The sequence below is a fragment of the Sinocyclocheilus anshuiensis genome, unplaced genomic scaffold (genome assembly GCF_001515605.1).
Source record: "Sinocyclocheilus anshuiensis isolate Anshui unplaced genomic scaffold, SAMN03320099.WGS_v1.1 scaffold653, whole genome shotgun sequence".
In the NCBI taxonomy this organism is placed as follows: domain Eukaryota; kingdom Metazoa; phylum Chordata; class Actinopteri; order Cypriniformes; family Cyprinidae; genus Sinocyclocheilus; species Sinocyclocheilus anshuiensis.
The window spans coordinates 789,257-801,532 of record NW_015540902.1 but is presented as its reverse complement, the minus strand read 5'-3'; the positions used below and the strand labels follow the sequence as shown (position 1 = coordinate 801,532).

The window sequence follows — 12,276 nt, the reverse complement described above, 5'->3', positions numbered from 1 at the left end:
GTGCTTCTGCTTCCACTCAAAATAGGCATTTTCAAAATGATATAATAAATTATCTGTGAGGTATTTTGAGCTAAAACTTCATAGACACATTCTGGGGACACCAGAGACTTATATTACATATTGTAAAAAGGGCATAATATGTCTCCTTTAAGACGTTAATGTTTTGATGTGGTTTAAACTTCAGTAGCAAAATGTTGATACATCTAACTCTCTATCAGGGTGACGTGGTCATGTGGATGGCAAAACATTGTGTGCGAAATGTAACACATAAAAAAGAAGTGTTAATCAAAATGTATAATATTTAAAATGTAAAAATGTATAAACTACTGTTAAAAGGTATGGGGTCAGTAAGATCAAAAGTGACAGTAAAGACATTTTAAATGTTACAAAAAATTCAAATAAATGCTATTATTTGAACTTTCTATTCAAAGAAGCTTGAAATAAATGTATCACGGTTTCCACAAAAACATTAAGCAGCAGAACTGTTTTAAACAATAATAATAATAATAAGAAGAAATGTTTCTTGAGCAGCAAATCAGCATATCAGAATGTTTTCTGAAGGATCATGTGACACTGAAGACTGGAGAAATGATGCTGAAACTTCAGCTTTACCATCACAGGAATAAATTTAGCAGCAGACAAATTTAAAATATATTAAAATAGAAAACAGTTATTTAATTTTATTTATTATTTATAATTAAATGTTAATAATATTTCAAAATATTAGTATTTTACTGTATTTCTCTATTCCTTGGTGAACATAAGAGACTTATTTGACTTTTATTGACATATGTATATATACATGCAATGTGATGTCACATTGTTTAGGCCCGCCCACGACCGCTGACTGACAGCCCTGCATTACAGTAGTTTCTGCCCTCAGCGAGTTGTGTTTGGTTGTACGCTGTCCTCCATTTTCTCCACGCTCGAGCAGCTGTGACGTCAACAATGTTCCGTAAGCAATGCCGGTGTTCTGTGTTTGGATGTAAGACTGAACATAAGAGTTTTCATTTTCAGGATGCAATGGATTACTTTTATTTCTGAAGGTAATGCACCTCAAAATCATGTCATTATAGTGCATAGCAAAGATGGAGCTGTACATATCGGTTTATTTCGGTAACTTTTTGCCCCACATGCACAACAAGTCATTTAGACATTTGCAACAGTTTGTTTTTTTACACATACAGATTGGTTCTATGCAGTCAATCCGTTTTGCAGTTCTTTAAACTGTTGTTTTCGCTTGCAAATCACTGTTCACAGTCTTGCAGTGCTTTTGACCGTCTTTTGGCGAAAAAAACGTGCCAAAAGTGTAAGCGCGGAAAAATGGAAGTCAGAAGCATGCAGATCATATTTATTTTGCGTTAGCATGAAGCTGCAGTTTCACAATACATGAATTACACTTACAAGTAACAGTAAAATGCTGCAAATATTTTTTTCTTGCGCTTGAAACGCGATTTACACCTTTACAAAGCTTCTCTTGCGCATGCAAATTTAATTTACGCTTACAGTCTTATGTACACTTCCACAAATATTACCCTGCGTATGCAAATCTTTTTGACGTCATTTTACCTTCATACAAAACAGATGTTTTTAGCAGGTCCGAGCTGTAATGGCACAGCTCTATTCTGGAAAAGGGGGCGGGGAGCAGCAGCTCATTTGCATTTAAAGAAAACAGGCCCAAAAAAAGCGTGTTTCTGCTTCCACTCAAAATAGGCATTTTCAAAATGATATAATAAATGATCTGTGGAGTATTTTGAGCTGAAACTTCACAGACATCTCCTGGGGACACCAGAGACTTATATTACATATTGTAAAAAGGGCATAATATGTCTCCTTTAAGACGTTAATGTTTTGATGTGGTTTAAACTTCAGTAGCAAAATGTTGATACATCTAACTCTCTATCAGGGTGACGTGGTCATGTGGATGGCAAAACATTGTGTGCGAAATGTAACACATAAAAAAGAAGTGTTAATCAAAATGTATAATATTTAAAATGTAAAAATGTATAAACTACTGTTAAAAGGTATGGGGTCAGTAAGATCAAAAGTGACAGTAAAGACATTTTAAATGTTACAAAAAATTCAAATAAATGCTATTATTTGAACTTTCTATTCAAAGAAGCTTGAAATAAATGTATCACGGTTTCCACAAAAACATTAAGCAGCAGAACTGTTTTAAACAATAATAATAATAATAAGAAGAAATGTTTCTTGAGCAGCAAATCAGCATATCAGAATGTTTTCTGAAGGATCATGTGACACTGAAGACTGGAGAAATGATGCTGAAACTTCAGCTTTACCATCACAGGAATAAATTTAGCAGCAGACAAATTTAAAATATATTAAAATAGAAAACAGTTATTTAATTTTATTTATTATTTATAATTAAATGTTAATAATATTTCAAAATATTAGTATTTTACTGTATTTCTCTATTCCTTGGTGAACATAAGAGACTTATTTGACTTTTATTGACATATGTATATATACATGCAATGTGATGTCACATTGTTTAGGCCCGCCCACGACCGCTGACTGACAGCCCTGCATTACAGTAGTTTCTGCCCTCAGCGAGTTGTGTTTGGTTGTACGCTGTCCTCCATTTTCTCCACGCTCGAGCAGCTGTGACGTCAACAATGTTCCGTAAGCAATGCCGGTGTTCTGTGTTTGGATGTAAGACTGAACATAAGAGTTTTCATTTTCAGGATGCAATGGATTACTTTTATTTCTGAAGGTAATGCACCTCAAAATCATGTCATTATAGTGCATAGCTAATGTTTTAACCACATTTGTAGGTGCGTGTTGTTTCGTTAAAACACAGAGCGAACGTTATATAAGTATTTGTGTATAAATGTGTTGCTCATCCATGCAAATGGGCTGTGAAAACTCTACAAGTACATAAATGTATCAAAAAACCATTCAGAGACATCCTGGTTCATTCTCATATGTGTTTCTTCTGCCGGAGTCTCTCCTTCATCTGTGTCTGACTCCAGTTCATACATGTACGGCTGAACACCGGTTCTCTCGCTCTCAGTCATGTTGCTTCTACCAGCTGTTTATTGCTGTATGCATGCAAAGCAGAGATATATACGCCATGCCCCGAAGACAGGGAGGGAATATGCAGCTCATTTGCATTTAGAGTGATACACACAAAAACAGCTATTTTTTTAGACATGCCCCAAAAAAAGACATTTGCCACATGTTATAATAAATGATCTGTGGGGTATTTTGAGCTGGAACTTCACAGACACATTCACATAGACCAACCAAGATCAATATTACATCTTGTAAAAAGAGGCATAATAGGTGCCCTTTAAGTTCAATTCAGACTTTAAAGAAAGTCTTTTTCAATTTCTCCAATTCATACATAAGAGTTAACTTTATTTTTTCACTACTTCATGTGTGTGTTTGTCTCACCTCTTCAGCAGTCCAACGGTGTCCTGTGGTCTGAGTACTGCCAGCTCCTCCATGTCATTCAGGAACTTCAGTCTCACCGTGATACTGGCGGCCTCATCCTCCGCCTCCTCTTCCATCCCTTCCTCTTTCCCCTCTTCCCTTTCCTCAGCCTGAACATAGCTCACTTTCTTCCTCCCACCCTGAATATCCAGCAGCTCCTCTCCAGGCACATCTTCTCGCCCATCTGGCCGGGCCTCGCCCTCTTCCTGTTTCTCCTCCTCTGCGGGCTCTTCGTCCAGCTGCTCGCTGGGCTCTGAGCTGGGTGGGGGGTTCACGTAGCTGTCGTGACCCCCGAGGCCGATGAGGGAGGCGTGGGCGCCCACGGTGAGAATGGTACCCAGAATGTGATCTCCACGGTCGGCCACGTGGGTAGACAGCCAGGCAAGAACCACAGCCAGGAACAGGACAACCACGCTGCCCAAAGCCGTGGCCTCCTCCCCGAGCCCGTCAAGCACAGTTAGAACACACACCGCCATCCCAGCCCCTCTCTACCTGCGCAGACAAGAAAAGAAAGATCAAGTCAACATTAAATATGTTCACAACCCTTTTTACTTGCATCATGTGACAAATTACCAAGTGAAATAGAATATTTAACAAGACAATTCGTTAACATTATCCAATAGAATAAAGGAGGCTCAGTGATGCCACCCAAAAAAGAAGACAACTTTTGGATGAGACACATTTCTTTCCTCTGGAATAGACTTACTAAGGTTAACTAAAAGAAAAACTATGGGGGGGGGGATTGTTACTTGTAATAAAACAAATGTTAACTGAAATACTTTAAAAACCTTAAACGTATAGACATTAAACAAAAACTAATAAAAATGACAACACCACAACAAAATTACTCAAACTTTAACTGGAATTAAAAAGAAAATGAAAAATATAAAAATGAAAACTAATTCAAAATATCAATAAAACATATTCACAGTATCTGATTCTGAACAGATCTATTGATATTACTTAAGTCTTTCATAATAAGACCAAAAAAGTGCATTAGGAAAGCAAATCGAACTTAACAGAAGTCATCTCAGTCTTAGTGACCTGCTTGAATATGTTATTTATGATAGGTAATTATTGTCATTAATTATGTATAATAGTTATTGGACTTTAATTATGGGTTACACTATTAGAAAGCATTAACTGTCATTAACTGGGTAGATCAACTAGCAAAACATCAGTGTTGTATGAAAACTATGGGGGGGGGGATTGTTACTTGTAATAAAACAAATGTTAACTGAAATACTTTAAAAACCTTAAACGTATAGACATTAAACAAAAACTAATAAAAATGACAACACCACAACAAAATTACTCAAACTTTAACTGGAATTAAAAAGAAAATGAAAAATATAAAAATGAAAACTAATTCAAAATATCAATAAAACATATTCACAGTATCTGATTCTGAACAGATCTATTGATATTACTTAAGTCTTTCATAATAAGACCAAAAAAGTGCATTAGGAAAGCAAATCGAACTTAACAGAAGTCATCTCAGTCTTAGTGACCTGCTTGAATATGTTATTTATGATAGGTAATTATTGTCATTAATTATGTATAATAGTTATTGGACTTTAATTATGGGTTACACTATTAGAAAGCATTAGCTGTCATTAACTGGGTAGATCAACTAGCAAAACATCAGTGTGTTGTATGGATCGTTAAGAGTGTAAAGACCCGTAACTCTGTTACCTAACATTAAGTGACACACTTCTTAGCTGCATTAGGCAATAAGCCCGATTACATTAAGTACTGAGTGACATATACATTTCTTGCATTAAAACTATAATTCCCCTCTGTTAAGTTATATATTAGCTCATTAATAATACACTGTTACTAGACAGTTTGTACATTTAGAGGCTCGCTAGCGGTTTCCGCTAAAGCCGTGAAACCTTTAACAAACCTTCACCGTTGCACATTTAATGTCGCCGACAGGGCCTAGAATGAGCTACAATCGATATTAAAAACAAATTAGACGAAATACCGTACAGAAAAATGCATTTAATGAAAAAGTATCTGCTTTGTTTTGTCTGTCTGCAAGGGAAGGCAGCTAATCATGTAGCGGCAATGTAAGACGGCCTTGATTCACAAGTTTTAACAGAACACATGTCCTTTAAACAGATATTTTATAAATAGCACATTTACCTTCTCTTACTTCAGATCATTCTGGATCGACGATGTTTTAATCCCTACACCGGTTGAAAGACAAAACACTTGGCTTAGAAATAAATAAACACACGTACAATCCCACGCGCACGCGTACAGCTGACGCTCAGCCAGAGTATGAAGGTCACGTGGTGTTCGAAAGCGACGGGGGACACGAACCTTTTCGAAGCTTCGAATCAATTGAAACACGCTGGTGACAAAAAAAGAAAATAAAACTATTAAACTGACAAAATGTATAAAACTGAACATCAATTAAAAAAAATTTGAAAATAAAAAAAAATTGCTTTGTAGTTAATGATAGATGTCTATAAATTATATAAAGCCTAGAAACGTATTTATATAAATAAACTACGTTCAAGGGCAAAAATGGTTGTATCAGGCCCCTACATTTTGAATTTTTATTTCAAAATTATACCAGATAAATTGCTTAAAACTTTAGCTCTTTGTTTTGCAAATGCAACTTCTATTTTGCTAATGTGGTGGTTTACAACAATCTGATGAATGTAGATCATCTACAGTATAATGGTGTAGCATCTTAATTTTCGAAATTTAAGAAATAAACTAGCAACTGTGAGAAATAAAGAAATTCGACTCACTCTAAACTGTAATAGAAGGGCTAATAATGTAAGAATAAATAAAACTTTAGGCTGGCCACTATTGAACGATAGGACAATTATTTCTCTGCTTTGTTTTATTAGAGATATTTCAGTGTCTAGAGTAACTTTTGTATAATACTGCTAGTCATAATTTTAACACCAGGCATGCATCAAATAAATATGAAAATATGGAATGATTTGCCATCGGACATTAAATATTTTTTCATAAGCAAAAAGAGGTTTATAAAATCTTTAAACGAATATTTCATGGCACAATATGCAGTAAATTGTTGATTCTGATGTTTTGGGTTTGTATGTTTTATTGACTTGACTTTTATTGTTGTGGATTAATGTAGTTTTTTTTTTTTTTTTACTTGTTGGACCCCAGGAAGAATTGCCACTACCTTGGTAGTGACTAATGGGGATCCACATAAACAAATAAACACTGCAACAAGTCAAGTCACCTTTGTATAGTGCTTTATACAATACTGATTGTGTCAGTTTTGTGTCAGCTTTACAGCGGCAAACAGGAAAATAGTTTGTCAATAATGCAAGAGGACAATAACAAACAGTCATTTTTCATGTTAAAGTCAGTTCATTGATGATTCCGTGAGTGTCATCATCCAGATTTGTATATGTATATACATCATCAAAGTAATACATACTGTACATAAAAAACAATACATTCAGTTAGTGCCAAGGAGGTGTCTGGGACAATCTCATTTTCATGTCTTTGTTTATTTCACATGCGAGAACCACCATTGGCACATATTAAAGCACTATCCAGCTATCAGTATCAATATTACATTTGCAGTGCCTTAAGTCTGTCTGTTAGGCCACTGTGGTCCTCTTAGTTCAACGCCTCTGACAGTCAAAGTCCCCAGGGCCAGGGCAGAACTTACGGGGCCGGGGGCCCCTGGGCTTGAGGTTATGTTTGGGCCCCATACCTATACTACAAATGCCCTCAACTAGAATATTATGGAGTAACACAAAATAAACCAAAATTTAAATATGCTTTCAGGTTCATATACTGTATACAATTTATAGGCAACATGTCTAGCCTAGTCAAAGTTTAGATGTAATATTAAAGTCACTATAATACAATAAACAGGATGTGATCTCTCAGTTGAGAGAACAAAACCCTGAAATAACACCGAGCAGAAAAAACCAAAGAGATGTATTATTATGAAAATGTATTGTCATATCTGTGTCCTTTTATGTCAGATTCTTAAATTTAATAAATACAATCTGAATAAAAATAACATGTTGGCTATTAACAATCAAATGAAATCACCTGTAAATTCACTGTAAATTAAACAACAGATTAATTCTTAAAATTAAAGTTACAAAAGTTATTCAGTCAAGAGCAGTGAGCGATTTTGCCTTTTGTTGTTAACATTAATTAACAATACCAATAGGCCTAATTAATTAACATTGTTAACATTAACATTTGGTATGAAAGTGACAGCAGTTTGTAGTATACCTGCTGTCTGTCAGTCTGTGTTAAAGAACAAAAAAAAAATCACTCTGCTCAAATCTGCTCTTGACTAAATAACTTTTTCATATTTAATATGGATTAATATATAAATATAATATATGTCTATGACTTTATACATCATAGTATTTTGTTCCTGAACAGTAGAAGCTACTGTTAGTTTTAGGCTATAGCCTACCTGAACAAGTTAAAACAGTTTGTTTCATTTGTATTTTTATGCTATTGCAAGTAAGTTGTTCATTTATTACTGACCGTTTAATTGTCTTTATGTAACATTATTTATTAAAATGCAAGGTTACTTGAGTCAGAAACAATGAAAACAATAACTTTTTCTGGAGGTGTTTGCGCGGCTTCGTGTGCTCGGCGCTTTGGATGTGACCTTGAGCGCCCAGAAAAGTAGTTTGGAGGAGTCTTGTCTGGCAGTGTGCAGCAGCTCTCTTAGTGCAGATGAGATACGCTGACGTGAGGCAATTTTGAGAGAGTGAGAGCGAGAAGACGCGGTACAGCTGAACCACTCACGCGGTTTTCAAACGATTGACTTAATCTGATATTCTGTGTGATTTTTTTTAACTCATCTAACCTACATTGTATATTAAATAAATGTTTAAGGGAATTTTCCAAACTTGCGAAACCTGTGAAAATGAGTAAAAACCAAAATGCGCAATCATGCACCGAGATTTAGGACGTGATTAAACAAATATTCTATTATATAGAGATTTGCAAAAATACATTTCCACGACTTTTCCAAAGCTTTCTGGGTTTATGTGCGCTCTTTTGGGCTAAAGGCTTAATGGAACCGTTTAAAGTAGCCATGTGATCACAAATGAATCGGCGATTCGGCGCAGCGCAGACGTGATTTAATACGCTTGTCCTTTTTCTATGTGAAAACATAGCATAAATTCCAGTTTATGCTGTTTGATTATGGCTTCGAATGTCGTAGTTGGAAGCTGTTAGCCCCGGCTGGCCCGTGTGCGCAGTTGAAATGCGGCTAATAATTTCTGACTGGCACATAACTGAACAAATGTAAACGGGTTAAGGCGGGCTGCAGCCTCAAGCCCAATGGTAAATCCGGCCATGCCCAGGGCACTTCCCCATTTGGCCCGGGGCCATAATCCATCCTACTTCTATTGTCAAGAGGCATCACAGATGCCTCAGTATTCAGTTCAGCCCATTGTTTCTAGTCAGCTATTTTTAGTTTGTCTAAAAATGGAGCTCAACGCAGTCCATCATTATGCTGCAGTAGATAATCTTTTAAAGTGCTGGGGATGTTGAGTTGGACTATTGCGAAGTGACATAGTGACCCCAGGTGGCGACGGAGCGCACAGCGGCAGAGGTGCTGAAGAGAGCGCAGCTGACCGCTCATCCGTCTCGCCGCATCGAAGAAAGACTGATGCTCCTGAGAATACAACAAGTGTTTTTTCATTAGGATGAGATATACGTTTCTGAATGAAAACGTAAATAGATCAGCCATTGTTGATAGAAATGGCAGGGCTTATCCAACCAAAATGCTAAATCAAAGTAAACTTACTGTATAAAATACAACTAATAATACGATATATAGTATGTCAGCAATATCAAAAAACAAAGTTTTGTGTCAAACATTTGTGTCTGCTTTTTATTTGTATTAGATTTTGATCCGTAAATGAAAACTAACTGAGAACTCATTATTTCTCCTGAGCTATGTTAGAGAAACCTTTGAGCATAAAATTTTTAGAATGTGATATATTTTCAGACGGACCTTCAGTAGTTCCTCTGGTATGTCCTCTAACCACTCCTCACACGCTGGGATGACCGGATAGCAATTCAGCATTACCTCCAAAGTGGCAGGAGAGGGCAAGCAGTGTTTCAGCATCTGGGATGTTCACACACAGATACATAAAATAAGGATTCACACCAAAGTGTAGGTAGGACACATAGCAGTCTGCACTTACTCTAGGGGAGGGCGGCTGTGCTCCATAGTTGAGAAGAGATTGAGCCACAGCCTCTGGCTGCTGGTCTGGGTAATCCTCTATTACCTGCCAAAATACAGAGAGAAGAATTCAGCCATTTGGAATAATTAAGCTTTTTTTTTAATGTTTTTGAAAGAAGTCTCTTATGCTCACCAGTGCTGCATTTATTTGATCAAAAACAAACAAAAATATGAACTAGATGAGTAAAGTTTGAGAACAAACTTTGAGTTGGCTTAAGAAAGCCTAGCCTGTAAGTTTGAAGCAGTTGTTAAAGTATGAAAGTTGATGTTGATAGCATGTTGCTAGCATGATTTAGTACATTGCTTACATGATTTAACATGTTGTCAGCATGTTTTAGCATGATTAACATGTTGTTTGCATTTTTATAGGCTGATTACAATGTTGTTAGCATGATTAGCATGTTGTTAACATGTATCTAGCATGATTAGTATGCTGCTAACATGATTACCATGTTCATAGCATGATTTAGCATATTGCTAGCATGTTTCTAGCATGATTAGCATGTTGTTAGCATGTTACTATCATGTTTTTAGCATGATTAGCACGTCATTAGCATGTTTCTAACATGATTAGCATGTTACTAGCATGTTGTTAGCAAGTTACTAGCATGTTGCTAGCATGATTCTTGCATGATTAGCATTTCTCTAGCATGTTTCTAGCATGATTAAGTGTGTTATTAGCATGTTGTTAGCATGTTTTCAAGAATGCAACCATTTGGAATAATTAAGCTTTTTTAATGTTTTTGAAAGAAGTCTCTTATGCTCACCAGTGCTGCATTTATTTGATCAAAAACACAGTAGAAACAAAAGTATGAAATATTATTACGATTTAAAATAATTTTCTATTTGAATACATTTCAAAATATAATTTATTCCTGTGATGGCAAAGCTGAATTTTCAGCAGCCATTACTTCAGTCTTCAGTGTCACACGATCCTTCAGAAATCATTCAGCAGAATTTAAAATTTTGACAATTTTTCAGTTTTGGGGTGAACTGTTTCAATAAAAAGTGATCTTTATATTTTGTGCTGTCTCTGTGAAAATCAACATCTAAGAATAAAAATAGGATCTTGCAAAAGTCTTAACCCTATATACCATCATCATCCCACCTGTAACAGGCAGTCCATGGGTGTGTATCCAGCACAGTTAGCTACGTCTGCACGAGCCCCATGTTCCAGCAGCAGTTCAACTATGCGGTGGCAACAGTTTCCACAGGCGTTATGCAGGGCCGTATGCTTCTTCCTCCCAGCAGTCTGCGCATCAGCCCCAGCCGCTAGCAGCTTCTGGACAATACGCAAATACCGTCCTGCATCTGCAGGCCTCTCTGCCCCAGCGCAGGCTGCGTTCAAGGGCGTCTCGCCCTCTTGGCTCCGAGCTGTCACGTCCCCTCCATAGGACAGGAAGAGCTCCACGTGGTCCTCCAGCCCTCTCCTGCAGGCCATGTGAAGGGGGGTGAGACCTGAGTCTCGCTGGGTCACGTTCACCTGCGCACCACTGGTCACCAAGTGCTCAGCACACCTCAGGGAAGATAAGAGTGTGCTATTATTATTGAGGTAAAATATAATAAAAGGTCAATTTCATTCCAACATGGTTTGATGTTATGTACTGTAGTATTAATCACCTTTTGTTGTAAGGAAAAGAGTTCTGACATCATGCCTAAGATTTCCTTTAGTGTTTCACAAATGAAAGACAATAATACAGGTCAGAATGACGTGAGGGTGAGTAAATGATGACATTTGTATTTTTTGGTTGAACTATATAGTTCCGTTCAAAAGTTTAGGTTTGTGAGATTTTTAATGTTTTTGAAAAAAAGTCTCTTATGCTCACCAACGCTACATGTATTTGATCAAAAATACAGTTAAACATTAATATTGTGAAATATATTTTAATATATTTAAAAATGAAATTTATTCCTGTGATGCAAAGCTGAATTTTCAGCATCATTACTCCAGTCTTCAGTGTCACATGATCCTTCAGAAATTATTCTAATATGCTGATTTGCTGCTCAAGAAACATTTATTATTAATGTAAACTAAGTTTAAACTTGTCATGGTCACTCGGGGAGGAAGGAACGAAGGAGCGAGGAGACGAGGAGTAATACAAATCAAAAGGGTTTAATGAGGGTAACGCTCGGAACACAGGGAACACTGGAGACATTAAGCAGACAGAATGACATTTAACAGCAGACGGGAAACAAGGGGCAGAACACACTATAAATACACAGACACCAATGGGACACACCTGGGAACAAATGAACTAATTAATCAAACACAGCTGGACACAAATGATAACCAATGAGGACAGGACACAGGAAGAACCAAATAAGGGCAACAGGAACATCCACGTGACAGATCGCCCCTCCCGGACGGTGCGTCCCGCGCCGTAATAGTACCATCGGGGAGGGGGGGGCGGGCGCAGGACTGGAACAGGGCGGAGACATGGAGAGCCTCCAGAGCGGATCAGGAATCCATGGCTGAACAGAGGACTCAGGGAGCCATGGCGGAGCAGACAGTTCAGGGAGCCATGGTGAATCAGGGGACTCAGGAGGCCATGGCAGATCCTCCGTGGCCTTAGCTGGCTGGCCACGGCTAT

At 37.2% G+C, this 12,276-nt stretch overlaps 2 protein-coding genes across 2 annotated transcripts in view; both read right to left on the bottom strand.

Annotated features, from left to right (window-relative positions):
* Positions 1–5,775, bottom strand: part of LOC107689088 (transmembrane and ubiquitin-like domain-containing protein 2) — a 13,363-nt gene extending 7,588 nt beyond the window's left edge. The window contains exons 1-2 of the mRNA XM_016486996.1: positions 5,605–5,775; positions 3,418–3,948 (exon numbers count right to left, since the gene is read on the bottom strand). Coding sequence (XP_016342482.1) covers positions 3,418–3,932 — 515 coding nt within the window. The 5' untranslated portion in view covers positions 3,933–3,948; positions 5,605–5,775. The remainder of the gene's footprint in view (positions 1–3,417; positions 3,949–5,604) is intronic.
* Positions 5,776–8,761: 2,986 nt separating this feature from the next.
* Positions 8,762–12,276, bottom strand: part of LOC107689112 (ankyrin repeat and SOCS box protein 16-like) — a 13,931-nt gene continuing 10,416 nt past the window's right edge. Inside the window, exons 4-7 of the mRNA XM_016487019.1 lie at positions 10,794–11,202; positions 9,648–9,731; positions 9,455–9,568; positions 8,762–9,112 (exon numbers count right to left, since the gene is read on the bottom strand). Of these exons, the coding sequence (XP_016342505.1) occupies positions 8,930–9,112; positions 9,455–9,568; positions 9,648–9,731; positions 10,794–11,202 (790 nt within the window). The 3' untranslated portion in view covers positions 8,762–8,929. The remainder of the gene's footprint in view (positions 9,113–9,454; positions 9,569–9,647; positions 9,732–10,793; positions 11,203–12,276) is intronic.